This window comes from Bombina bombina, chromosome 1 (assembly GCF_027579735.1).
Source record: "Bombina bombina isolate aBomBom1 chromosome 1, aBomBom1.pri, whole genome shotgun sequence".
NCBI classification, from domain to species: Eukaryota; Metazoa; Chordata; class Amphibia; order Anura; family Bombinatoridae; genus Bombina; species Bombina bombina.
In genome coordinates this window covers 639,390,283-639,415,459 of record NC_069499.1, presented here as the reverse complement: position 1 = coordinate 639,415,459, position 25,177 = coordinate 639,390,283, and the positions used below count along the sequence as shown (strand labels likewise).

At 37.3% G+C, this 25,177-nt stretch overlaps 1 protein-coding gene across 1 annotated transcript; it reads right to left on the bottom strand.

The window, feature by feature from the left end:
- Positions 1-408: 408 nt before the first annotated feature.
- FOXO4 (forkhead box O4) lies at positions 409-23,405 on the bottom strand. The gene is made up of 3 exons (XM_053699083.1): positions 22,604-23,405; positions 3,898-4,962; positions 409-935 (listed from the first exon to the last, which is right to left on the bottom strand). Exons 1-2 carry the CDS (start codon positions 23,009-23,011, stop codon positions 3,904-3,906), a joined length of 1,467 nt encoding a protein of 488 aa, XP_053555058.1. The 5' UTR covers positions 23,012-23,405; the 3' UTR covers positions 409-935; positions 3,898-3,903.
- Between the last annotated feature and the right edge of the window lie 1,772 nt (positions 23,406-25,177).

Genomic DNA, 25,177 nt, shown 5'->3' with positions numbered 1-25,177 from the left:
ATGCATGTTCTATTATATACTATAGTCTACTGAAGAGGTTTATGCCAACAGCCTTTATGCATTTGAATATAGTGCTAGGAGTGTTTTTGAAGAAATCCATAAGAACAGTGGCCTGTTGTGCAAACTAACACCCTCCACAAAATTAATTCTTTAGTGTTTTTTTGTTTTTTTTAATAAAAATTACAAAGTACCTGTTGCTTCAAACTGCAAACGTTAGTATAAAAGTTCAATAACTTATTAATAAACTGTAATTCTCAAATATCAAGTATCAAAGGCTGATCTGCACACTGTATATGTTCATTACAAGTTATCTGCAATATGTTACATTCTTATATACAGGAGGACAAGAGTCCAGGATCTTTAAAAAAAAAATCACAAAGGATTCCTCTTCGCAAACTAGATTGCGGGTGGGTGGAGCAGCTGATTATTTCTTAGAACTTAACATCAGGACACAATAACCCCCTGCTTATCACATCTTGAATGGTCTAATCCCATTGTGCTAGCTTTAGGAAGTAAAGAAGTTCATTTCTCTGGGGGGAGGCCAGGACTCTACTTGTAAGCACTTGTCCTATTTGTAAGTGATTGATGTGTGTAATCTTTTTTTCAGTGTTGATTCTTTCCTTGTTTAAGTTGATTTTTTTCTGGTTTCAAAAATACAACTCACGCTGTAAAAGAGCAATGCTTGGGAGTTACAAAACAACTATTGGGTATTAGCAAAACATGTATTTCTCCACTATTTTTGCAATGTTGAACTCTTCTTTCTAGCCCCACATGCAGAGCCAAGTAGGGGCAGAGAACTGTATGATTTGGTTGTAGACTGAGCAGGACAAACGGTGCGTGTCAGCAGTCCGAGATGAGCATGGTGCTGCATATTAGCAGGTTGTGAAGAACATGGTTCTCAGTATTACAAGGCTGATGAGAACCTCAAGTTGTATCTGAAAAAAAGAAGAATAGGGTGAGAAACAGGGCTTGTGAGATCTTATTTTCATATCCATGAAGCCATCATTGAGACCAGAGAAAAACATTTGTTCAGAGCCCCCTTAAAACCTGCACAGGAAAGAGAAAAATGAGCCTAATGTTTGTATCAAAGGAATTATTTATTTAAAAGGGACAGTCTACAATAGAATTTTTATTGTTTTAAAAGATAGATGATCCCCTTTATTCCCCATTCCCCAGTTTTGCATAACCAACACAGTTATATTAATAAAACTTTTTACCTCTGTGATTACCTTGTATCTAAGAACCTTCCTTCCAGCCCCCTGATCACATGACTGTGACTGTTTATTATCTATTGTCTTGATTTAGCATTGTTTTGTGCTAAATCTTAAACAACCCCCTGTGCCTGAACACAGGTGTTATCTATATGGCCCACATGTATTTTCTGGTCTCTTTGTGTTGAATAAGGAATTTAAAAAGCATGTGATAAGAGGCAGCCCTCAAGGGCTTAGAAATTAGCATATTAGTCTGCCTAGATTTAGTTTCAAATAAGAATACCAAGGCAAAAAAGCAAATTTGATGATAAAAGTAAATTGGAAAGTTGATTAAAATTACAAGTCCTATCTGAATAATGAAAGTTTAATTTTGAATAGACTGTCCATCTTAAGTGCCTAAACTCAAAGACATCTCTACTGTAATTAGTTAAAAAAAACGGAAGCTCCTACGCTTATTGATAATTTTAACATTTAGCATAACAGACTAAAAACTTTGCCTTATGAGATTGGTAACTTTCTCCCAACCTATGTTTCCAGCTTTTACATCTATAAATTTTGAGAGAAACAAGAGGGCGACCCCTAGTGCAGATCAATTGTGGACGAGTGGTGAATATCTGCTTATGTCTTACGAATGGATACTCACAGAGGGTATTGCACCCTGTAGTGCAAATGTAGCGTACTAGGAATATTATAGTGTCCTAGTGCACATAACCGCTCAAGCAGTACTGCTGTAGTTGGAGATGAATTTCGATGTGAAAGGATAGACGTCAGGATGATAAAAAGAGAACTCCAGTATCGTTGTATAAAAATATTTTATAAAAAAAGGATAAAAGAATAAATACACAGATCTACAATGACATCTGTTTGAATAATGCTACGCGTTTCTAAGCGCTCACCGCGCCTTTTCCTCAGGCAAATGATACTGAATACACTGGCGTCTCTTACATATATACCTGTGCAGGCTTAATGTGGTCAGCTGTAACTCATTGTAAACAGGTGCTGCATAAATTAACTCCCTTGATATTCTAACCGGATGTTACAAAAGTTACAAAGAATACAATCCCAATATGCATAAAAGGAATATCTAGTACAATGTAATATGCTAATCAATTCTCGACATATAAGTACTTGAATTAAAGTATATCCTAAAACTTAGACTCTCTGAGTTATCTTGAATGTGTAAAAACACGTTGTAAATATTTGTAAATATTTGTCAAATTACATGTACATGTATATAAAACTATTTTTGCAAATTGCGCTATTTAAATAGCTATCCTTTCTGATGATATTTAGAATGGGCCAAGATGTAAATCAATAATAAACTGCAATAAAGTATGATAATGAATTTCTTAACATAAAGGGGTGTGTATCACTGAACTAATGAAAGTGCTGTATTAAATATCCAATGTGATTGCTTCGTCTGACAGGGGTGTCTGACAGACGAAGCAATCACATTGGATATTTAATACAGCACTTTCATTAGTTCAGTGATACACACACCCTTTATGTTAAGAAATTCATTATCATACTTTATGGCAGTTTATTATTGATTTACATCTTGGCCCATTTCTAAATATCATCAGAAAGGATAGCTATTTAAATAGCGCAATTTGCAAAAATAGTTTTATATACATGTACATGTAATTTGACAAATATTTACAATTATTTACAAACGTGTTTTTACACATTCAAGATAACTCAGAGAGTCTAAGTTTTAGGATATACTTTATTCAAGTTCTTATATGTCGAGAATGATTAGCATATTACATTGTACTAGATATTTCCTTTTATGCATATTGGATTGTATTCTTTGTAACTTTTGTAACATCCGGTTAGAATATCAAGGGAGTTAATTTATGCAGCACCTGTTACAATGAGTTACAGCTGACCACATTAAGCCTGCACAGGTATATATGTAAGAGACTCCAGTGTATTCAGTATCATTTGCCTGAGGAAAAGGCGCGGTGAGCGCTTAGAAACGCGTAGCATTATACAACAGATGTCATTGTAGATCTGTGTATTTATTCTTTTATCCTTTTTTTATAAAATATTTTTATACAACGATACTGGAGTTCTCTTTTTTATCATCCTGACGTCTATCCTTTCACACTCGAAATTCATCTCCAACTACAGCAGTACTGCTTGAGCGGTTATGTGCACTAGGACACTATAATATTCCTAGTACGCTACATTTGCACTACAGGGTGCAATACCCTCTGTGAGTATCCATTCGTAAGCATAAGCAGATATTCACCACTCGTCCACAATTGATCTGCACTAGGGGTCGCCCTCTTGTTTTCTCTCAAAATTTACAGACTACAGATACATCTTCTGCGTTTGGGAGGAGCAGCCCTCAGTTCAGTGCGCAGTCTGCTGGGACACTGTGAAGTTCCCAGATCGTTCACCTAGGCACTACCTCTGCCTTTCCATACTGTGAGTATGTTTGCACTTGCATTATTTCTTTTATAAAAAAATTGGCTACACTAGGAGGCGCCCTTCTCTCTCTGCTCTGTTTTCTACAGTGATTTACTTCAGCTTTACATCTAGTCTTCTAACTTTATCTTCCTTACTTCTATTTCCCCACAGAACTCACTAAGTTAATTATATTTTCTTGTCCCTTTCCCCTCATCACATTGTCTCCTTTTGTTATCATTAGGAACATATATGTCTACAATACTACTACTACCTGTGTCTAGCTGGGCACCCAGCTATGATTGTTGCCTGGGTTGGTGCCAGGAATTGAGAATTCAAAGTTGAAATCCAGGCCACCACCATCCATCAGCTCATGCGTGATAATAGAATCCATATCACACTCCAGGTTTTCAAGGATCATATCCATATCCAGGTCTATGGGGAGATGTTCAGAAGTCCCAACAAAGCTGGCCGGCTTAGAGCAAGGCAATGAAGAAGTCTGAGGAAGACTTAGCATTGAGAGACTAGCGTGAGGCATGAATGTATTGATAGGCAAAGTTGTCTGCTCTGTGGTTCTGCTCTTGCTCTGGTCACTCAAAAGGAAGGGATTTTGCCCTCCTCCCTGTGTTAATATTGGATCCATCTGGGTCATCAATACATTGCTGGGTGGTGGAGAGTCAGAAGTCAGAAGAGCTTCCAGAGTCGGAGGTCTTGAAAACTGTGTTGAAGAAGCCCTGGCTGTGGAGTGTTCCACTGGACTAAAAAGAGAATTACTATAATGGGCCGACTGTGTAGAACGCAAGGAGAATGTGGAGGTTCCCTGCAGTAGTGTTTGGGCAGAAGGCAGCATTGAAGATCCAGAGGACAACATTGTGATTCCATCAATTAGGTCTAGCTCTTCAGTGACTGTCGGGGGGACATTACCCGAAAAGACAACAGATGAATGGTGGTCATCATCTGCCAGGTCCTCTTGCTCTAGCAAAATTGGGGAAAGACGGGCACTGCTTGCGTTAGATCCTGTTCTGGGACGGAAACTGTTCCACACATCATTATCCTCAGAACTGCGTGAAGAAGGACTACCAGGCCATTTTGGAGTTTGAGAGATTGGGCTCCCCACAGGTGGCTCACCAGAACCTGATGGTTTCTTCTTAGACACTTTATTTCTCACTTTGATCAGTTTGCTACTGCTACTGTTGTCCATCGAGGCTGCTCTTCTGCGTGGGGCTTTGCCACTCTTCCCTCCCTCAGGATTAAGCATCCACCAAGAACTTTTACCTGTTGCCTCATTGTGAACTTTGATAAACTTGCTGTGCAGAGAGAGGTTATGGCGGATGGAATTCTGCAGGATGAAAAAGAGACAGAAAATGTAAGAGGATTCCAAAAAGCCCACAAATCAGAACAAGAGTTGACACATTTATTTGAAATTAAAAAAAAAAAAAGGCAGACGCAATTATTTAGAAGTCAGAAGTAAAATTCTAGGAGTCATGGTTCATAAGACTTTCCAAACCTTATATTAGATAAATACTTTGGTACAATAGCATATGGAAACAGTTACAGGAGTAGAACGGGGAGGCATATTGAATATCAAGGAGTCAGGGAATGATTTTATAAAAATATATGTAAAATTATTTTAAAAAGTAAGCAGTTGCAAGTAAAATTTTAAAAGCCACAGCTGTCAGGCTTTGTAAAGCTCCTCAGGAGAAGAATAACTTTACACTTTTATATGTCAAAGTTGGATTTTACTAAAAAATATCATTGTTATATAATTTCTGGAAAAATGGTCCTCACAAGTGACAGACTGTAATATAAAAATATGTTTTTAGGTTTAACTGGTCACTTTTACATCCCTAGGTTTAACATGTAACAAAACATTAATGCTTTCCGATGTTCTCAAACACTAGTTTAGTGTGTTTTAACATATAAACAACTTACTTATAGGAGAAAAAAAAATTCTAATAGATACAAATTCCATACATCAACTCGAGGGTAGTGATGAACTGTAATTTAGTAGAGTAACAGAAACAGAATCAACAAAAAGAACTCAAAATACTGATCATTTCTGTGAGTCAAACACAGGAATTGATGAGTGTACAAAATGAATAAAGTAGAAGAACACACATGATAAAAAAAAGGGAGGATCAGGTCTTGAATCACTGAAATAGAAACACATTTTTAACTTCAAGGTACAAAAGAACTAATTGGGCTAACAAGCTTTTAAGGCCAAATAAACTATTAAAGCACAGTTTCACAGATTTGTGAAGAATTAAAGGGACATGAACCCAAATTTTTTTCTTGTATGATTAAGACAGAGCATACCATTTTAAATAACTTTCCAATTTACTTCTATTATTGAAATTGTTTAATTTTCTTGGTATACTTTGTTAAAAGGAGAAGCAATGCACTACTGGGAGCAAGCTGAACCTGCCAGGTGAGACAATGACAAAAAGCATATATCTGCAGCCACCAGTCAGTGTACGGTTGCTCCTGAGCCTACCGAAGTATGGCTTTCACTGCACCGAGAACCCTATAAGCTCTAGAAAGCTGTGAGCAAAGCTTTTAAGGTTAAAGTGTCAGTAAACTTTAAAAATAATGTTATATAATTCTGCACATAGTGCAGAATTATATACCATTATATTAGCCAAACATTATTAAAACATAATTTCCCCTATAGGAGCGAGCTGCACTTAGTCTTATGGCGCGGTCGGGCCGGGCTGTGACTATACAGCTGGCCCGATGCGCTGAGTAAATATAACAGACCCGCTCAGCAGAGAGCGGGTCTGTGAAACAGCGCTTTTTTTAAAAAAAAATGAATAGGGGAAATTATGTTTTAATAATGTTTAGCTAATATAATGTTATATAATTCTGCACTATGTGCAGAATTATATAACATTATTTTTAAGGTTTACTGTCCCTTTAAGTTCTCAGAGCAGTGAGGGTGTAAATTTCAGCTGCCAGCTTCTGATTTATAATTTAAAGCACTCTGTGCCAACGGCAGCAGTGCTAAGGGAACGGGGGGACCAGTAGATCATACCTATTAAGTTCTTTATTTCTACTCTTTCTACACTTCCATTTAACTAACAAAAAATGATTCCTTTGTGGATTACTTTCAAATGCAGCCTGTGGTGTCGGCTGCTGTTATATCCACCCAGGGACTCTAGAAAAACATATAGCTGTGTGGGGTGTGTAAATTACGTACGTACAGAAAACCTGCTATGAGTGCAAAAACAGGAAACTATATTATTAATTTTAAGTAATTTAGCTTCAAAATATTTAATACATATCAATTGCACATTTTTGTAAAAAAATATTTTTTTATTGAAGTTCATTTCAAAGCATACAATAATATAAGGATAATTTGTATATCACATGCCGTAAAGTCAAGTATACAATGGATACAAACAGTAAAATGGGATAATAAAAAATACACAAAGAGTTGTACAATGGTCATGTGAACAATATAAAAGGAGTATTCCATCTAGAGACCTCCAAAATGACACAAGAGGCCACTCTTGGACCTCCAGAAATAGATGGATCATTTTAAAGCTACAAGTGGTCATTTGAGACTGAGGAGACCACTTTTGGGTCTCAGATAATAAGCCTCTTTTCTTAATAATAATGAGAACATATGGTTTAATGTCACTTGTATATTGCAAATGATAGTATTAGAATTATATATGGAACAGTACAACTTAAACAAGAACCACCTGATATGAATTAAATAAGTTGCAACAAAAGAATGGCTGTTCGCTTCCATCTATTCAGTGCGACATATAAGAAAACAATAAAACTAGAAAGTCTAGGGGGCTAGTATGTCCCTCTAACTATTGAGGATAAGGAATAAATGTATAAACCAGGCCATATTGGCCCTTAGAGGTAATATTGTAGTGGCCTATGTAGCTAACTGAGGTACAGTCAATATATATACCTATATGGTGTGAAATGTTTAGTAGATCCCACTTTTTAGTAGTTTCTATCCAGCATACATATCCAGTGATTTAATAGATAGGATGTGTTTACTTTATAAATCCCAGACACAGCCCTCTCGTGGTTCTCTTCCTACCTGTATAACCGTACCTTTAGTGTAGCCTTCTCTGGGGCTTCCTCTGCCCCGTTACCACTTTCTGTTGGGGAACCTCAAGGCTCCGTTCTCGGTCCCCTTCTCTCCTCAATCTACACATCATCATTAGGTTCCCTAATAAAGTCCAACGGGTATCAATATCGTTTGTATGCCAACGACACTCAAATCTACATCTCTGCTCTCCTTCCTTGCTAACCTGTGTCACTAACTGTCTTTCTCACATCTCTTCCTGGATGTTCTCTCACTACCTTGAGCTAAATCTCTCTAAAACTGAGCTCCTTATTTTCCCCCTTCATCTAAAATCCCCCCCCCCCAATCTCTATATAACTGTCGACAACTGCATCATTACCTCTATCCCGCATGCCCGATGTCTTGGGGTCACATTTGACTCAGATCTTTCTTTCACTCCTCACATTCAGGCCATGGCTAAATCCTGCCGCTTCCACCTTAAAAACATCTCTAAAATTAGACATTTCCTTACACAAGACACAGCTAAGATTTTAATCCACTCTCTCATCCTTTCCCACCTTGACTATAGCAACTCTGTCCTCTCTGGTCTCCCTAGCTGCCGTCTAGCTCCTTTACAATCTATAATGAATGCCTCTGCCAGGCTCATCTTCCTTACACATCACTCTTCATCTGCTGCACCTCTCTGTCAATCCCTTCACGGACTTCCTCTTGCCTCCAGGATTAAATACAAAATTCTGACTCTGACATACAAAGTCCTCAACTGCACTGCTCCCCTCTATATCTCCGACCTTGTCTCCAGATACTCTCCCTCCCGTCCCCTTCGCTCTGCTCACGACCTCCTCCTCTCTTGTTACCTCTTCACATTCCCGTTTACAGGACTTCTCCAGAATGACTCCCAACTTGTGGAACCCTCTGCCTCGCTCCACAAGACTCTCCCCTAGTTTTGAAAGCTTCAAGCACTCTTTAAAGACTCTTCTGTTCAGGGGTGCATACAACCTACACTAACCTTTCCTAATACCAGTTCCTCCTCCATTGCTATCTGCCATGAACTTCCTTAGAATGTAAGCCTAAGAGCCCAACTACAACAGTGCTAGACTCTAGGCAGGGCCCTCTATCCATTTGATCCCAATAATTACTACCTTGTATACCACCTATGTTTATAGCGCTGCAGAATCTGTTGGCACTCTACAAATAACCGATAATAATAATAATAATAATAATAATAATAGCATGATATTGAGATACTCACTTCCTATTAATGCCTTAGTGTAGACAGGATACTGGATATAAAGAGTCTCATTTAGAGGGTCTTGCCTAGCAGCACAGTGACTATAACATATATAGCAATAGTGTCATGTCGGCTTTAAATATGTCTATAGGGAACATATGTATATGTATAGTTAGGTGGTTCGCTCCCCTAGAACTGATATAGAGGTTAGAAACAACAAATGGTTATTATACACCTCACTAAAAGTATAACGTATGAGGCTTGCAAAATTACAGACAGTATACAGGGAGTGCAGAATTATTAGGCAAGTTGTATTTTTGAGGATTAATTTTATTATTGAACAACAACCATGTTCTCAATGAACCCAAAAAACTCATTAATATCAAAGCTGAATAGTTTTGGAAGTAGTTTTTAGTTTGTTTTTAGTTATAGCTATTTTAGGGGGATATCTGTGTGTGCAGGTGACTATTACTGTGCATAATTATTAGGCAACTTAACAAAAAACAAATATATACCCATTTCAATTATTTATTTTTACAAGTGAAACCAATATAACATCTCAACATTCACAAATATACATTTCTGACATTCAAAAACAAAACAAAAACAAATCAGTGACCAATATAGCCACCTTTCTTTGCAAGGACACTCAAAAGCCTGCCATCCATGGATTCTGTCAGTGTTTTGATCTGTTCACCATCAACATTGCGTGCAGCAGCAACCACAGCCTCCCAGACACTGTTCAGAGAGGTGTACTGTTTTCCCTCCTTGTAAATCTCACATTTGATGATGGACCACAGGTTCTCAATGGGGTTCAGATCAGGTGAACAAGGAGGCCATGTCATTAGATTTTCTTCTTTTATACCCTTTCTTGCCAGCCACGCTGTGGAGTACTTGGACGCGTGTGATGGAGCATTGTCCTGCATGAAAATCATGTTTTTCTTGAAGGATGCAGACTTCTTCCTGTACCACTGCTTGAAGAAGGTGTCTTCCAGAAACTGGCAGTAGGACTGGGAGTTGAGCTTGACTCCATCCTCAACCCGAAAAGGCCCCACAAGCTCATCATTGATGATACCAGCCCAAACCAGTACTCCACCTCCACCTTGCTGGCATCTGAGTCGGACTGGAGCTCTCTGCCCTTTACCAATCCAGCCACGGGCCCATCCATCTGGCCCATCAAGACTCACTCTCATTTCATCAGTCCATAAAACCTTAGAAAAATCAGTCTTGAGATATTTCTTGGCCCAGTCTTGACATTTAAGCTTGTGTGTCTTGTTCAGTGGTGGTCGTCGTTCAGCCTTTCTTACCTTGGCCATGTCTCTGAGTATTGCACACCTTGTGCTTTTGGGCACTCCAGTGATGTTGCAGCTCTGAAATATGGCCAAACTGGTGGCAAGTGGCATCTTGGCAGCTGCACGCTTGACTTTTCTCAGTTCATGGGCAGTTATTTTGCGCCTTGGTTTTTCCACACGCTTCTTGCGACCCTGTTGACTATTTTGAATGAAACGCTTGATTGTTCGATGATCACACTTCAGAAGCTTTGCAATTTTAAGAGTGCTGCATCCCTCTGCAAGATATCTCACTATTTTTGACTTTTCTGAGCCTGTCAAGTCCTTCTTTTGACCCATTTTGCCAAAGGAAAGGAAGTTGCCTAATAATTATGCACACCTGATATAGGGTGTTGATGTCATTAGACCACACCCCTTCTCATTACAGAGATGCACATCACCTAATATGCTTAATTGGTAGTAGGCTTTCGAGCCTATACAGCTTGGAGTAAGACAACATGCATAAAGAGGATGATGTGGTCAAAATACTCATTTGCCTAATAATTCTGCACACAGTGTATAATAGCACAGTAACACAGAATATTAATAAAAACTAATTTCTTAATAATGTTAACAAGCTGAGTAACTCTCCGATTATCAGACCTAACTAGTGATGCACCGAAATGGAAATTATGGACCGAAACCGAAAATCGAGGATGCACTTGGCCGAAAACCGTAAATGTTTCTTTTTTCCCCCCCAAATTATTTTAAAATATTTTTTTTTAGTTATTTTTTGCATAAATAGACTATTTAAAAGGGACACTGAACCTAATTTTTTTTCTCTTTTGTGATTTAGATAGAGCATGCAATTTTAAGCAACTTTCTAATTTACTCCTATTATCAAATTTTCTTCATTCTCTTGGTATCTTTATTTGAAAAGCAAGAATGTAAGTTTAGAAGCCGGACCATTTTTGGTGAACAACCTGTGTTGTTTTGGACGATTGGTGGATAAATTCACCCACCAATAAACAATTCAAGTGCTGTCCAGTGTCTGAACCAAAATTTGGCTGGCTCCTTAGATTAGATGCCTTTTTTTCAAATAAAAATAGCAAGAGAACGAAGAAAAATTGATGATAGGAGTAAATTAGAAAGTTGCATGCTCTACCTGAATCATGTAAGAAAGAATTTGGGTTTAGTATCCCTTTAATGAATGAATCTGAATTGAAAACCTGCAAGCCAATAAAATAAAATAACCATACTTTTATTGAAAGTAACACTAAAATTGGACAAAAATATCTTAAAACAATAATATGCTACACAATAATGTTACCAAGAAAAAAAAACAGGCAAAAACTATGCCATTTTCGGCCAAAATGTTTCTGCGACCAAAATTTCGGTGCATCCCTACTTCAAACAATATTAAATATCAATATACTGTATTATTATTTATTTAGTTCTATGTAACAGAATCAGATGCAACATTTTTGTTTGTTTTTTTACCAATTATCCAAATAAAATATAGTCCTAGAAAACTATTATTATATGCAAAACAGTCAAGAAATTAACTCAAACGGCAGCTCTAGGGTAGCATCAAATTTGTAATATGCTACACAATAATTTTACCAAAAATAACAGGCAAAAAAAAAACAAAATAACCAAAAATGCCATTTTCGTCCGAAACGTTTCTGCGGCTGAAATTTCGGTGCATCCCTAGACCTAAGGTCTTTATTAACAGACTCTCATTCAGCTCTACTGTGATTCATACACACACACAAATGCTGTTCCTAACATCAACAATACACCAGAAGGGGGGGGAGAAAGCATAATAAGTAAGTGCAGGCAGCAGGAATGGTAACAGGTTAAACATAGACTCCAGAACATCCTATATTATAACTAAAAATGTACTGATCATATGAATGGGGTCAGTCTCAAGTCCTTTCAGCAGTAAGTATTCTGTGTGGGCTGATGAATGCTAGGGTAGCACAAGCCTATCCAAAGGATCTATCCTATCCACACTTTCCTATACAATACATTGGAAGAAGCCCAACTCCAAGAACTGGTCAGTCTTTGTGAATTAAAGAGTCTTACTGACATGGTTCTAAGTATGGAGGAGTAAGACTGTAGGAGGTAGAAAAGCAATAATTTCTTTAGTCCCCCTCCATAGGCTGTCTCAGTAAGTAGAAAGCATCCCAACTCCAACTCTCCACACTGCGAAAGTACGGCATACTTTTCCGTGCAAGACCTTGTGTTTCTGTCCGTGGTTTCTGTGGGCTCATCTACCCACAGTTCCAATGGTGCTGAGCTCAGGTGGGGAAAATGGAAGACCGGCGGAGTTGCGCCCCTTTCAAAGTGGATCTTCTCCTGGTTACCGCTCATAACCCCTAGGCATGTAGCCGGAATTATAGGCTCTTCTTCCTTAACGGTATTCTCCGTGTGCGGAGATATGTTTGGTTGCCCCAATGTAGTACTCAGCAGGTCCTCCCCACCTTCAGTAGTATAAGGCCCATCGGCTCTAAAACAGCTTTCAATCATAGAGTGGAGCTTACTAAAGTGGACCTCCAGTAGGAAAAGAATTGTGACTTCTGTTTCTTTTAGATTCAGCGCCATTGTTTCAGATTAGGTGGTTCTAATACTTCCTCTCTTTTGCAGTTGGTGTAGAACTGCTTTACCCTGAAAACCGGGGGGAGTGTTAGCAAGATTGTTGTAGGCCGCTGCCTCAATCTCTAACGTCCCAGTCTAGAGCTACAAATAAGGTTATCACCTCGATATTGGTATCAATAAGCATGTCCAGTACGCCCTTTCATCTAAGTTGATCGCATAAGCGTGGATGGAGTCCTGTTTTTAAGATAATCAGCGGCTATCTGTAATATGTTTAGAGCTGCGTAGTTTTTGCGCCCTAGCAAAGATGCCCCCATCAATTGCACATTTTATGTATACAATAATCTTTATTAAAATATTTTATTGTTATTTTTTTTTACTACACTGTTGCTTTAAACACGAAGTAGAAGTGCCGTTTTGGACCCGTGGGGCACTGCTGGTCCAGAGTGGAACCCACCGCTGATCCAGTCAGCAACACTAGCTGCACATTTGCAGTGGGTTCCGTTTGGGATCAGCAGTGCACCACGGTCCTAAGCCGCACATCTACAGTTTCATTTAACCCCTTTGTGGCGGGGGAATTACACACAGTACAGCAGGGTCAATAGTCGTAAAATGACATTGTGTAAAGGATTAGACTATTACGGACTTTTAAGCAACTTTGATTTGTAGAACTAACACCCCACAATCATCCCTGCAAGGCAGTTTAGAATCCAGTACCCAGACTTGGAGAAAAAAAAAGAGAAATGCTCCTCTGTAAAAATGTACCATAAAACTCATATATACTGTAACCTATACATTATCCATAAACAACCCAACAGAACAATAAAGGGACAGAAAAAGACATCCCCTATGATGCAACTTTGTGACAAACAGAGCATGACTACCTTTAGAAACCTGTTGTTTTCCTTCTCTGCAGCTGCATTACCTTCCCCATACTGTATGGGCTATTCAGAGTACAAATACACATGATAGATTATTACAAAGGTCAAGATACAGTGGAATTAAGCTACCTCTTTCCCAAGCAAACATCAAGACTTACTCAGGTGACAATAGGCCGAGAAATGTTTACTGCAGTTATTCTACTTACATCCAATTAAGGGTGTTTTAAAACATATTTTGCTTTTATGTTATTATATTTCACTATCTCACTAAAATGGCAATATTTTTGTAGAATGAGACAGCAACAACTGTCCCCCCTTGGCTGATAAAACTGTAATTTACCCTTGTGACACATGTACGCTTGGTTTGCTGCATTTCTTGAATTGTGTTTACATATTATGATTTGTGCATATTTTCACCATTAAATAAAATACAGTTTTATATACTCTAGCGCTTGATTAAATCTAGATTATGTGGCAGATTTATAAAAAGAGAGAGCCTGCAACTGATATTTATCAAGCAGCAAACATTTTCTTTCATAATCCAGATAGAGCATACATTTTTAAACAACTTTCCAATGTACTTCTATTACCCAATCTTCTTTGTTCTCTTGTTATCCTTTGTTGATATTTGTTGAAAATAATACCTAGGTAGGCTTAGGAGCAGAAAGGCACTACTGGGAGCTAGCTGCTGATTGGTGGCTGCACATATTTGCTTTTTGTCAAAAGTTCACCCAATTTGTTCAGCTAGCTTCCTGTAGTGCAGTGCTGCTCCTTCAACAAACAAATTCAAAGGAATGAGGCAAATTTCCCATTTGAAGTAAAATGTACAGTTGTTTAAAACTGTATGCTCTATCTGAAATATTAAAGAAAATGTTTGGGTTTTATATCCCTTTAAACCGATCATCTTTGTCTCTTTTTTTTTAACTATTGCCATATGTACATCTTGACAACACAGGAGAATATGAAGCCACAACAAGCCTATGCACAAGTGAGAAGTGCTTATTCACAATGCTCCTCCCTGACCATAAAGATAGCTGTGATTCAGCACATAGGTGTTGCTACATTACAAAAGCCTTACTTGGCGCTGACCCATGTGAAATGCTTCACTCACTCTCTCACTGTATACGCAGTTATATTAAAGGGAAATGGTGTGAATGTGATAAAGATGGATATTGTCTTGAGGTATTCGAATATGAGAAGCTTGTTGTTTGTGAAAATGATCAACAATAAAAAAAACATGTAGAGAAACCGTGTTTGATGAAGGGAACTTAGTACTCAAAGGCTGCATTACCTTAGTAAATATTAAAGTTATCACCACCAATACACTGTTTTACTTTTTTTGTGATTGTATATATGTGTGTGTATGTGTGTGTGTGTGTGTATATATATATATATATATATATATATATATATATATATATATATATATATATATATATATATATATATATATACACACACACACACATACACACACACATACACACACATATACACACACACTGTATATTTTGCAGATTTAACAAATCCATTATTAATCTCTCATAGCAGAGGTTACCACTATACTAATTTTGTTTTTAATTTTTTGTAATTAATTAAACCTTATGATTTAAAAGGGACGTGAAACCCCAAAATTTTCAATTTACTTCTATTATCAAATGTGCTTCATTCTCTTGTTATCCATTGCTGAAGGAACAGAATTGCACTACTTGCAGCTAGATGAACACACCTAGTTAACCAATCACAAGAGACAAATGTGTGCAGGCACCAATCAGCAGCAGCTCCCACTAGTGTAGGATATGTGTGTATTATTTTCCAACAAGGGATACCAAGAGAACAAAGCACATTTGAAAATAGAAGTGAATTTAAAAGTGTCTTAATATGACATGCTCTATCTGAATCATGCAAGTTTAATTTTGACTTTCCTATCCCTTTAAAGAAGTGATACTTTAAAGGAACATGGAAGTCAGAATTAATGTTTCATGATTCAGATAGAGCATGTCATTTTAAAACACTTTTTTTCATTCATTTATATTATCAAACTCACTTCTCTCTTTATTCTTTTGTACATATGCTAAGTGGCATAATGCACTACTGAGAGCTAGCTGGCGATTGGTGGCTACACAGATTTGTCTTTTGTCACTGACTCACCAGATGTGTCCCAGTACTGCTGCTCTGTAGCTGGTTTTAAATACAATTTTAATCCCTTTCCAAGTGTTGAAACACATAGTTATAAGCAAGTAATAGAGCAATAATAAAATGCTCTAGGACATTTTCTTTTTGCACTTTTATGTCCCTTAAAAGGACACTGTAGTATAAAATGTGTTTTCCCGTAATGTGTTTCAAATGACTTATTAAACCTACTGCAGAGTATTAAATGTATGGCAATATCTCCTTCATGTTTATTTTTCTACTTGAAATGACTGTTTTCCTATTAAAACTATCACCTAAGACATGCCCATAAGAAATGGCTGAGCCTGCAAGTGAAACAGACCTGATAATGTTATTTATTTTAGGCATTGAAATGCTAATTATGGCTGTGGTGATTGAATAAGCATAAGCAGCTATTTCACATACAAATTCTCTCTTCCTCCAGCAACTTTTTTTTTCTCCATAAAGTTGATAGATTAACAAAAGGCTGCTAGTGCAGGTAGTCTTGCATATCACACTCTGGTTATATCCTTCAGTCAGGCAGAAGTGTGCTATGGATCTTAAAGGGACAGTCAACCATAGAAGTGTTATTGTTTTAAAAGATAGATAATCCCTTTATTACTCATTCCCCAGTTTTGCATAACCAACACAGTTATATTAATATACTTTTTACCTTTGTGATTATCTTGTATCTAGGAACCTTCTTCCAGCCCCCTGATCACATGACTGTGACTGTTTATTATCTATTGTCTTAAATTTAGCATTGTATTGTGCTAGATCTTAAATAACTTTCTGTGCCTGAACACAGCGTTATCTATATGGCCCACGTGTACTTTCTGTCTCTTTGTGTTGAAAAGAGATTTAAAAAGTCTGTGATAAGAGGCAGCCCTCAAAGGCTTAGAAATTAGCATATGAGCCTGCCTATGTTTAGTTTAAACTAAGAATACCAAGAGAAAAAAGCTAATTTGATGATAAAAGTAAATTGGAAAGTCAATTAAAATTAAAAGTCCTATCTGAATAATGAAATAATAATAATAATAATAATAATTTATACTTGACTGTCCCTTGGACAGTGCAGACTGTATGGATTGAATTTCACATGTCTTTTAGACAAAAATGATTATGCATTAAACTTTAAAAGGGACAATATAGTGGAAAAAGTACATGCTCTAATTCATTAGAACAGGGATATTGGAACTGTTTTCCCCAAGACCCAGTCTAATGATACCACATACTTTTACAACCCTATTTTTATGGTTGGCCTGAAAACTTAAAGTGATGGTAAACAATTATTTTATACTGTCTATTGATTTAATCTGATTCTGTAAACTGCAACCGCTTGTATATTTTTTTTAAAAAATTTAAGCTTATTAATTGTAAATATGTTTTAAAAGTACTAACCGGATTATTTCTACTCTTCCTCCACCCACTGAGACATTTTGCCCTGCATCCGAGTGACGTATATAGCGGTATCAACCACTATACACGTCACAGTTGTTGCGCGCTCCCAAGAAATAGTAAATCTAATGCACATGCTTGACTGAAGTCCAAGGGAAACAGTGAATCAAGAACAAAACTCTGATTCACTGTTTAATCCTACATCACTCAGTCTCCGCTTCAGAGCTAATACGCATGCACAAATATATCGTAAATGTGCACGAAGACTTAAAAAAGAAGATCTGATGGAAAGCCAGAATTGTGCAACATAACTCCTATTCACTAAAGCAAGCCAGTTGGGCAGGATGATACAGATTCAGATGTCACAATATATTTATATATAAATAAAAAGATTTCGGATATAGGATGTATTTAAAGATTGACAGGCAGCGATGGTCTATATAAAAAAATGACTAGTATATGTAATTTTGAACCTAGTAACATTTGCTAAAAAAAAAGATACTGAGTTTATCATCACAAGATAGCTGCAATTTTTTGGAAAGTGAGTAAAATGTGTGCATACTTTACACCTGATTGTTTTGAAGCTTGAACAGGATGTAAAACACAATCTCAAACATAAACATGGTGTTGCGACCCAGTAATGGGTCCTGACCCGTGGTTTGAAGAACCCTGCATTACACAGCATGTAATTTTAACACTAGTGCATGTGCAAAGCTGTGTTTAATACCTGCAAAAAGGTTAAACGCATAATTAAAGTACCTCCATAGAAAAGCACTGCAGTTCCTGAGCAGAAACTACCGGTCAACCAATTAGCAGTGGTAGCCCTCTACCGATTGGGTCAGCAGCAGTTCTCTTCAGCTCCCAATTAGTAAATGACATGATCTTACAAATTAGAGCATGTCATTCATTTTTCCACTGCAATGGCCATTTAAAAAGGGACAGTAAACACCTTGTAATTACAATACATTAGAGCTGAAACAACTAATCGGCATAATTGATAATAGATTATGAAAATAGTTGTCAACGAATCTCATAATCGATTAGTTTGTTTGCAATTAGTTGCACCAGCTGCTTTACTCCAATGAGCTCCTGCACATGGTATTATGTTTTATGGTTATGCCCTTAGCCTAACGGACGTCTACAGACATTTTACTTTTCACTTTTTCAGGACACTATGTTTCTTTTTAAGTTTACAACTACTCCTGGCTTATGTGCAACCCAGAAATAATAGTTATCATTTGGATTGTTTATATTAAATCAGGTGATTTGGGACTATGCCCATGATATAGTGCCAAACTTATTTACACCTAGCCCTAGATTGATTACATTTGTTATATGAATTGATGTCACTATTACCTGTTTGCACAATTATTAGCGAATCGCTTGCTATTGCAGATTATATACTGTATATGTACTGTACATATAAATGTGTAAGGCTGTGTCCTGTTACTAAGATAAAGTCTTTAGCCCTTTTGCTTTTTTTTTTTTTATTATTAATTGGAATATGTACCAAATTCAACCTCTAAGTATATATCTGTTATTTTAGGAGTGGACTAGATATTTTTTCCCCTTAACCTTATAGCTGGTTGTTTACCATTGCATATAGATATCCAAGATATTTTTTTATGTCCGAATGAAGTCCAGGCCCCTTGCATTGGTGGAGAGCTAACAAAGATAAATAGCTCACCTTGGTGAAATTGGAAAAAACCTACTTATGCATCTCAGGCACCTCAACACCATCTGAGTGCCACTTCTCTGCTGCAGGCAAAATAGCTTGCAAAAAAGAGAGCCAGCCTCAGCCAGGAGCATGTGGACATGTTGTCATTTCTGCATTTTAATGCAAAGATTCTGAAAGAGTGAACAACAGAATGTTATAAACAGTAGTAGTCTACCTATTTCTAGTTCTACCTCTTTTCAAACAGTTTGTGGTTTTGTTTTGCTTAATTATAAAAATATGTTCTGCTGCTTAAAAAACTGGGCCAACAGTTGTGTTATTGTAAAGTTGTAAAGTTTTAGTCTGAAGTTTATATTTATAACACTCAATATGTGGATCTGATTTTAAATGTAGGAAAAAAAAAAAAAAAAAATGTATCCGATTAGTCGATTAATCGAAAAAATAGTCATCCGATTAATCAATTATGAAAATAATCGTTAGTTGCAGCCCTACAATACATTACTTATGCATCTCAGGCACCTCAACACCATCTGAGTGCCACTTCTCAGCTGCAGGCAAAATAGCTTGCAAAAAAGAGAGCCAGCCTCAGCCAGGAGCATGTGGACATGTTGTCATTTCTGCATTTTAATGCAAAGTTTCTGAAAGAGTGAATAACAGAATGTTATAAACAGTAGTAGTCTACCTATTTTTAGTTCTACCTCTTTTCAAACAGTTTGTGGTTTTGTTTTGCTTAATTATAAAAATATGTTCTGCTGCTTAAAAAACTGGGCCAACAGTTGTGTTATTGTAAAGTTTTAGTCTGAAGTTTATATTTATAACACTCAATATGTGGATCTGATTTTAAATATACGAAAAAATAACATGTTTTTTATCCGATTAGTCGATTAATCGAAAAAATAATCGTCCGATTAATCAATTATGAAAATAATCATTAGTAGCAGCCCTACAATACATTTCTGTTGTGCTGCTAAAGAACAAGTCAATTCTTAATGTTTAAAACAAGTTAACATCCCTTTTTCTGCAATTATTTTTCAGTAGCCAAACTCCACCCACCATTTGCCTTATTTGGAGGAGCCAATCTGTGCGTTAGTCCTCAGACAACAAGGCTAAACACGGTCATAATGTTAATATAAAATGCATTTATTTGCAGTTTTTATCAGTCAGTGAGATATTAAAGGGACAGTCTATACCAGCATGTTTATTGTTTTAAAAATTAGATAATCCCTTTATTACCCATTCCCCAATTTTGCATACCCAATACAGTTATATAAATATACTTTTTACCTCTGTGATTATCTTCTATCTAAGCCTCTGAAAACTGTCCCCTTATTTAAGTTCTTTTGACAGACTTGCATTTTAGCCAATCAGTGCAAGGTCTAAGAAATTAGCATATGAACCTCCTAGGTTTAGCTTTCAACTAAGAATACTAAGAGAACAAAGCAAAATTGGTGATAAAAGTAAAACTGTCCCTTTAAGGTTTTGTGCTGCACTAGGCACTCAAACATCTGCTCCCATAATATTTTTTTGGGGCCAAGGTGGCATTTTCAAAGTAAATGTTCAGTAGGGTTTGCAAAACTCCCTAACACCAACAGCAGGTGAGATAATATGAATATCAAACACATATACTGAAAGTGGTTGTCCCCAAGGCAGAACATACAGTGATCTGAGATGTCATCGCAGAAAATGCATCATGTCTACAGAAAGAACAGGATACATGCAGGAACTGTTAGCGATTTAACTTTTCAGCCCTGCTCCACATTAGGCTGTTCTCTTCAAACAGCGCTGTGCTCTGGCTGTACTGTGTAAGTTTTCATTATCACAATTCCTCCTGAGCAATGTGCTGTTTAAAGTGAACAGTCAAATACGCAGTAGCGCTGCAAAGTAGCAGTGCATTAATTGACTGGCTCTCAGAGATCATTCCAAGCCCGTCCCCTAGCCTTTCACAGTCTGCAAAGCTGTTTTTTTCTGAATGTAAAACATTCATATAAGCAATGCACCTTTTTTAGAGTGTCTGCAACTAATTTGCAATGCAATTTTCAACTACTGCACTATATTTATAAAACTTTAACTATTGCTTTATTTTCCAGTTAACTAACACATTACAATTAAACTGGTGCCTTAGTGTAATTGTCTAATATAAAATTGAATTTTATTTAAAAATGACCTGCAGAACATATTTCACTAAAAAAATCTCATCGCAGAAAGTGAAAAAAAGTTCTGTCTCTGGGGTGGTTGTTCCACTGAGATAAAGTTATTTCAAACAAAACAAAAAAAAATTGCACTCACAGAGTGTACATTTAATATACTGCAGCTGGTAAACGCAGGGACTCAGCAACTATATATGAACGGAATAGAAATAAGTTTATAAATATTCAGAGGTATTGCTACACTGGTGCTGAAGCACATAGACGACATGCTGCTGTAACCCAGCATTTAAAGTGACAGTCTACACAAAAAAATTTATTGTTTAACCTTTTCAGTGCTAACGACGGCTCTGAGCCGTCGCTAGCACTCTCCCACCTTGAGGAAGATCTGGGGGCTCCCACCCGCTCCTACCCTGGCGATCGGGCCTGTATAGTGACAGGCATCGCCGGGGCTTCATGTTTTGCACAGTGACGTCACGCGCAATGATGTGATGATGTCACCACGCAACTTTATTTAAAAATTACAATGACAAGTATAGGGAAAGGGGGCATGCTACTTAGAAGCCTGTATCTCAGGCATCTAATCAGCTACAGACCCCCAAGACCGTTGTAATTGCCTAAACTTTCCAATGGTGTAAGTCTTAGGGATCGGGGGGGGGGGGGGGAGTTAAAAAAATATATATTTTAAAAAAAAATTAAATCAGCTTAGTACCTAAGTGGTGCTTAGCACTCAAAAGATTAATAAAATAGATAATCACTTTATTACCCATTCCCCAGTTTTGCATAACCAACACGGTTATATTAATATAGTTTTTCCCTCTGTGATTACCTTCTATCTAAGCCTCTGCAGACTGCCAACTTATTTCAGTTTTTTTGACAGACTGGATTCTAGGTAACTCCATGGGCATAAGCCCAATGTTATCTATATATATACACCTGAACTAACAGCCTTTTGGTTTGAAAAAATGTCAATAGGCATTCAGATAAAAGGCGACCTTCAAGTGCTAAGAAATTAGCATATGAGCCCAACTAACTAGGATTAGCTTTCAACTAAGAACACTAAAACCAATTTTTTTTTTTTTTTTTTTTTTTTTTTTTTTTATGATTTAGACAGAACATGCAATTTTAAGCAGCTTTCTAATTTACCCCTATTATCAATTTTTCTTCGTTCACTTGTTATCATTATTTAAAAAGCAAGAATGTAAAGCTTAAGAGCAGGCCCATTTTTGGTTCAGAACCTGGGTTATGCTTGCTTAATGGTTTTGCTAAATCTAGCCATCAATAAGCAAGCGCTATCCAGAGTGCTGAACCTAAAATGGGCTGGCTCCTACGCTTTAAATTCCTGCTTTTTAAATAAAGATAGCAAGAGAACAAATAAAAATTGATAGTAGGAGTAAATTAGAAAGTTGCTTAAAAATCGCATGCTCTATCCGAATCATGAAAGAAAAAAATGTGGGTTTAGTATCCCTTTAACAATCTATGCACATACTGATTGCTGATAAAGCGAAATTAGTTCTATACATGAGACATGATAGCAGAATGGCTATCACATCACAATAGTGTTTCAGAGATATCACTGGCTCCATTACCTTCCACCCTGCAGAACTGTTGCTGTCACCCTTGTCTTTGAAAAAGGGAATGGATTTCACCATCCAGTCATAGATTTGTGACAGGGTCAAGCGTTTCTCAGGAGAACTTTCTATAGCTTGGCTGATAAGCTCTGCATACGACTGGTTTCCCCACGCATTTCGCCTTGATCCCCCCTTCCTGGGAGTTACACCAGCTCCAGTCAACCCTTCAACAACAGTCCTATCCTCATTTTCTGGGGGCAGGAGACGGGGCACGTTAGTGCCCTCTGTATGGTTTTCTTCAGCAGATGCTTGTGGTTGGACCACTGGCAGGTCTGGCCTTGGAAGAGGCCATGTGCAGGACCTCGCTCTTGGCTGAGGCTCAAAATCTGGATCAATCTCCAAGGAAAGAGGCTCTGTACCCTCCATGACTAAGAATGCTCCTCAGACTACTGTCACTTCGGGTCCTCTTGTATGGGAGGATATATTATGCTAAAGTCCAAGATCCTAATAGTAATATAGTTATTACACACAAGTACAGACTGAACAGGTAGTATAAGTGCTTCCGCTCCCGATCACCCCGTGCTATCCATCACCTCCAGCAGGAGTATGTATATACAACGGGCCACTACTCCGGTTGGTGCGGATATGGTAGGTTTCACAGACAGATTTTCTGATTTGGCGAACTCTGAATGCGATTCCTTCCGCTCTATGTACTTAGGTGCCAGTAACACACGGTAAGTGTCACTTTCCCTTTTGTTTTGAACACCACAAAACTTCTCGCTGACGTCTCTGTTTACCAGGAGAAGCTTAGGGACCTACTGCGCTGGCGCAGGATGACATCATTGGAATCAATAGTCACTTGGAGCAGACAGGGATGTGTAGTTTAAGATGATAGAATGGTTTTAACAGTGGTTAGCTACACACTACATATCCCATCATGCACTGTTCAACGCTTTCACAACGGTGGACTAAACCCAAGGGCAATGTGGACTACGTTTCCCAAGATGCTCTGCTGTGCAGTTCTAACCCTTATGTAACAGACTGTGGTTGCCAACTGGGAAAGGACTCGGAGAGCGGAAAGTCATATAGGGGCTGTTTCTGAGCATTATGGAATCAGAAAAGAATGCATGTGGAGCAATATTGTTGTATGATCAAAAATAAAAATAACGGAACGCAATTCAAGTTTTACCGAGGTTATCATTAAAAGACCTTTAAAAGCTTCAGTTATGTAAAAAAATGTTCTCTCATTATTAAAGGCCAAAAGCATGTAATCTACAATAGTGCAAATCAAATAACTGGTTTAAACAAGTAACAGCATTAAAAAAAATGTAGTTTACAAATTTTGCTTTTTGGTCTCCCTAGGGGGCATGGGATAAAGAACAATGTTTACACAAATGCAACAGGTGTTTAACGTCCCTTTAAAGGGGCAGAGTACTGAAAATTGTTTCTCTCTTAATGTACTTCTAATGACTCATACCAGCTGCAGGCAGAGTACAAAATGTATGATACATAGCTTATTTAGGTTTATCTTTGTATATGAAACTAGTTTTGTTCTTTGAAACCATAAATCATTAAAATGGATTGAGCTTTTAGGGAAATCATATTTTATCACTTTCTGTACACAGAATATATTATCTGTCTGCATACTAAAGGTCAATACTGATGAATAAAAGTGCCGCACTGCAGCAAAATATTCAAAAGGGGTCCGTTGCGAAGTCGAGAAAGCCGGTGAAATATTTCAAAAGAACTGACAGTACTGTTTAAAGGCAGCATCACTGAGAGACATCCTACGATACATTTCAGCGGGTGGCAATGCTTCTCTGATACTGTTGATATATTCAAAGCAGCATCTCCACCTATATCGAAGGTGTAATGTAAATGATCCCTTTACACAGTACTGTATGACAATACAATTTACAGGTGTCAACAGAAACTCAACCCATGTTCTTCCAATACAATAGTTAGTGAATTAAACATATCAATAATACACTTATATGAGCTGGGGGATTGTGTATACATTATTTACTGTATATGTATTGTATAATGTTAGAATATGTATAGAAACTTTAGTCATGATTGTAAAAATCTTGTATTTTGTCCTTGGGCATATTTTTTTGACTTATTTTAAGCATGCAATTGCATGTTCACAATATTCATAATATTGTGATTGCAATGGTACGGTTGTGTTTTATTTGTAATAAGGGCCGGTGCTAGAATTTTTTGACTATACGTGCAAAGACACATTTGGTCACCCTCTGACCCCCCAAAAATGATATACCCTGCCACTACTGATTCTTAAAAAAAATTTCTAGTGTTACGCTCGGCAGCTATAAATAACTATTTTATCTATAACGATAGCAACATAGGTAATCATTATAGCGTAAATCGCGATTGCGCTCAAGTGATCACGTTTAATTTCAACTTGTAATACGAATGGAAGCCCGACACGCACAAACACCCATGATAAACCCCTTATCGCTCGCACATAACTGTAAGCGCTACACTCGTAATCTAGCCCTATGTCGGCAGTCTTCAGATAGAGTCCTTAAGCTGGTATTTCTTTAGATGGTGCTGGATAGATTATGATATTTC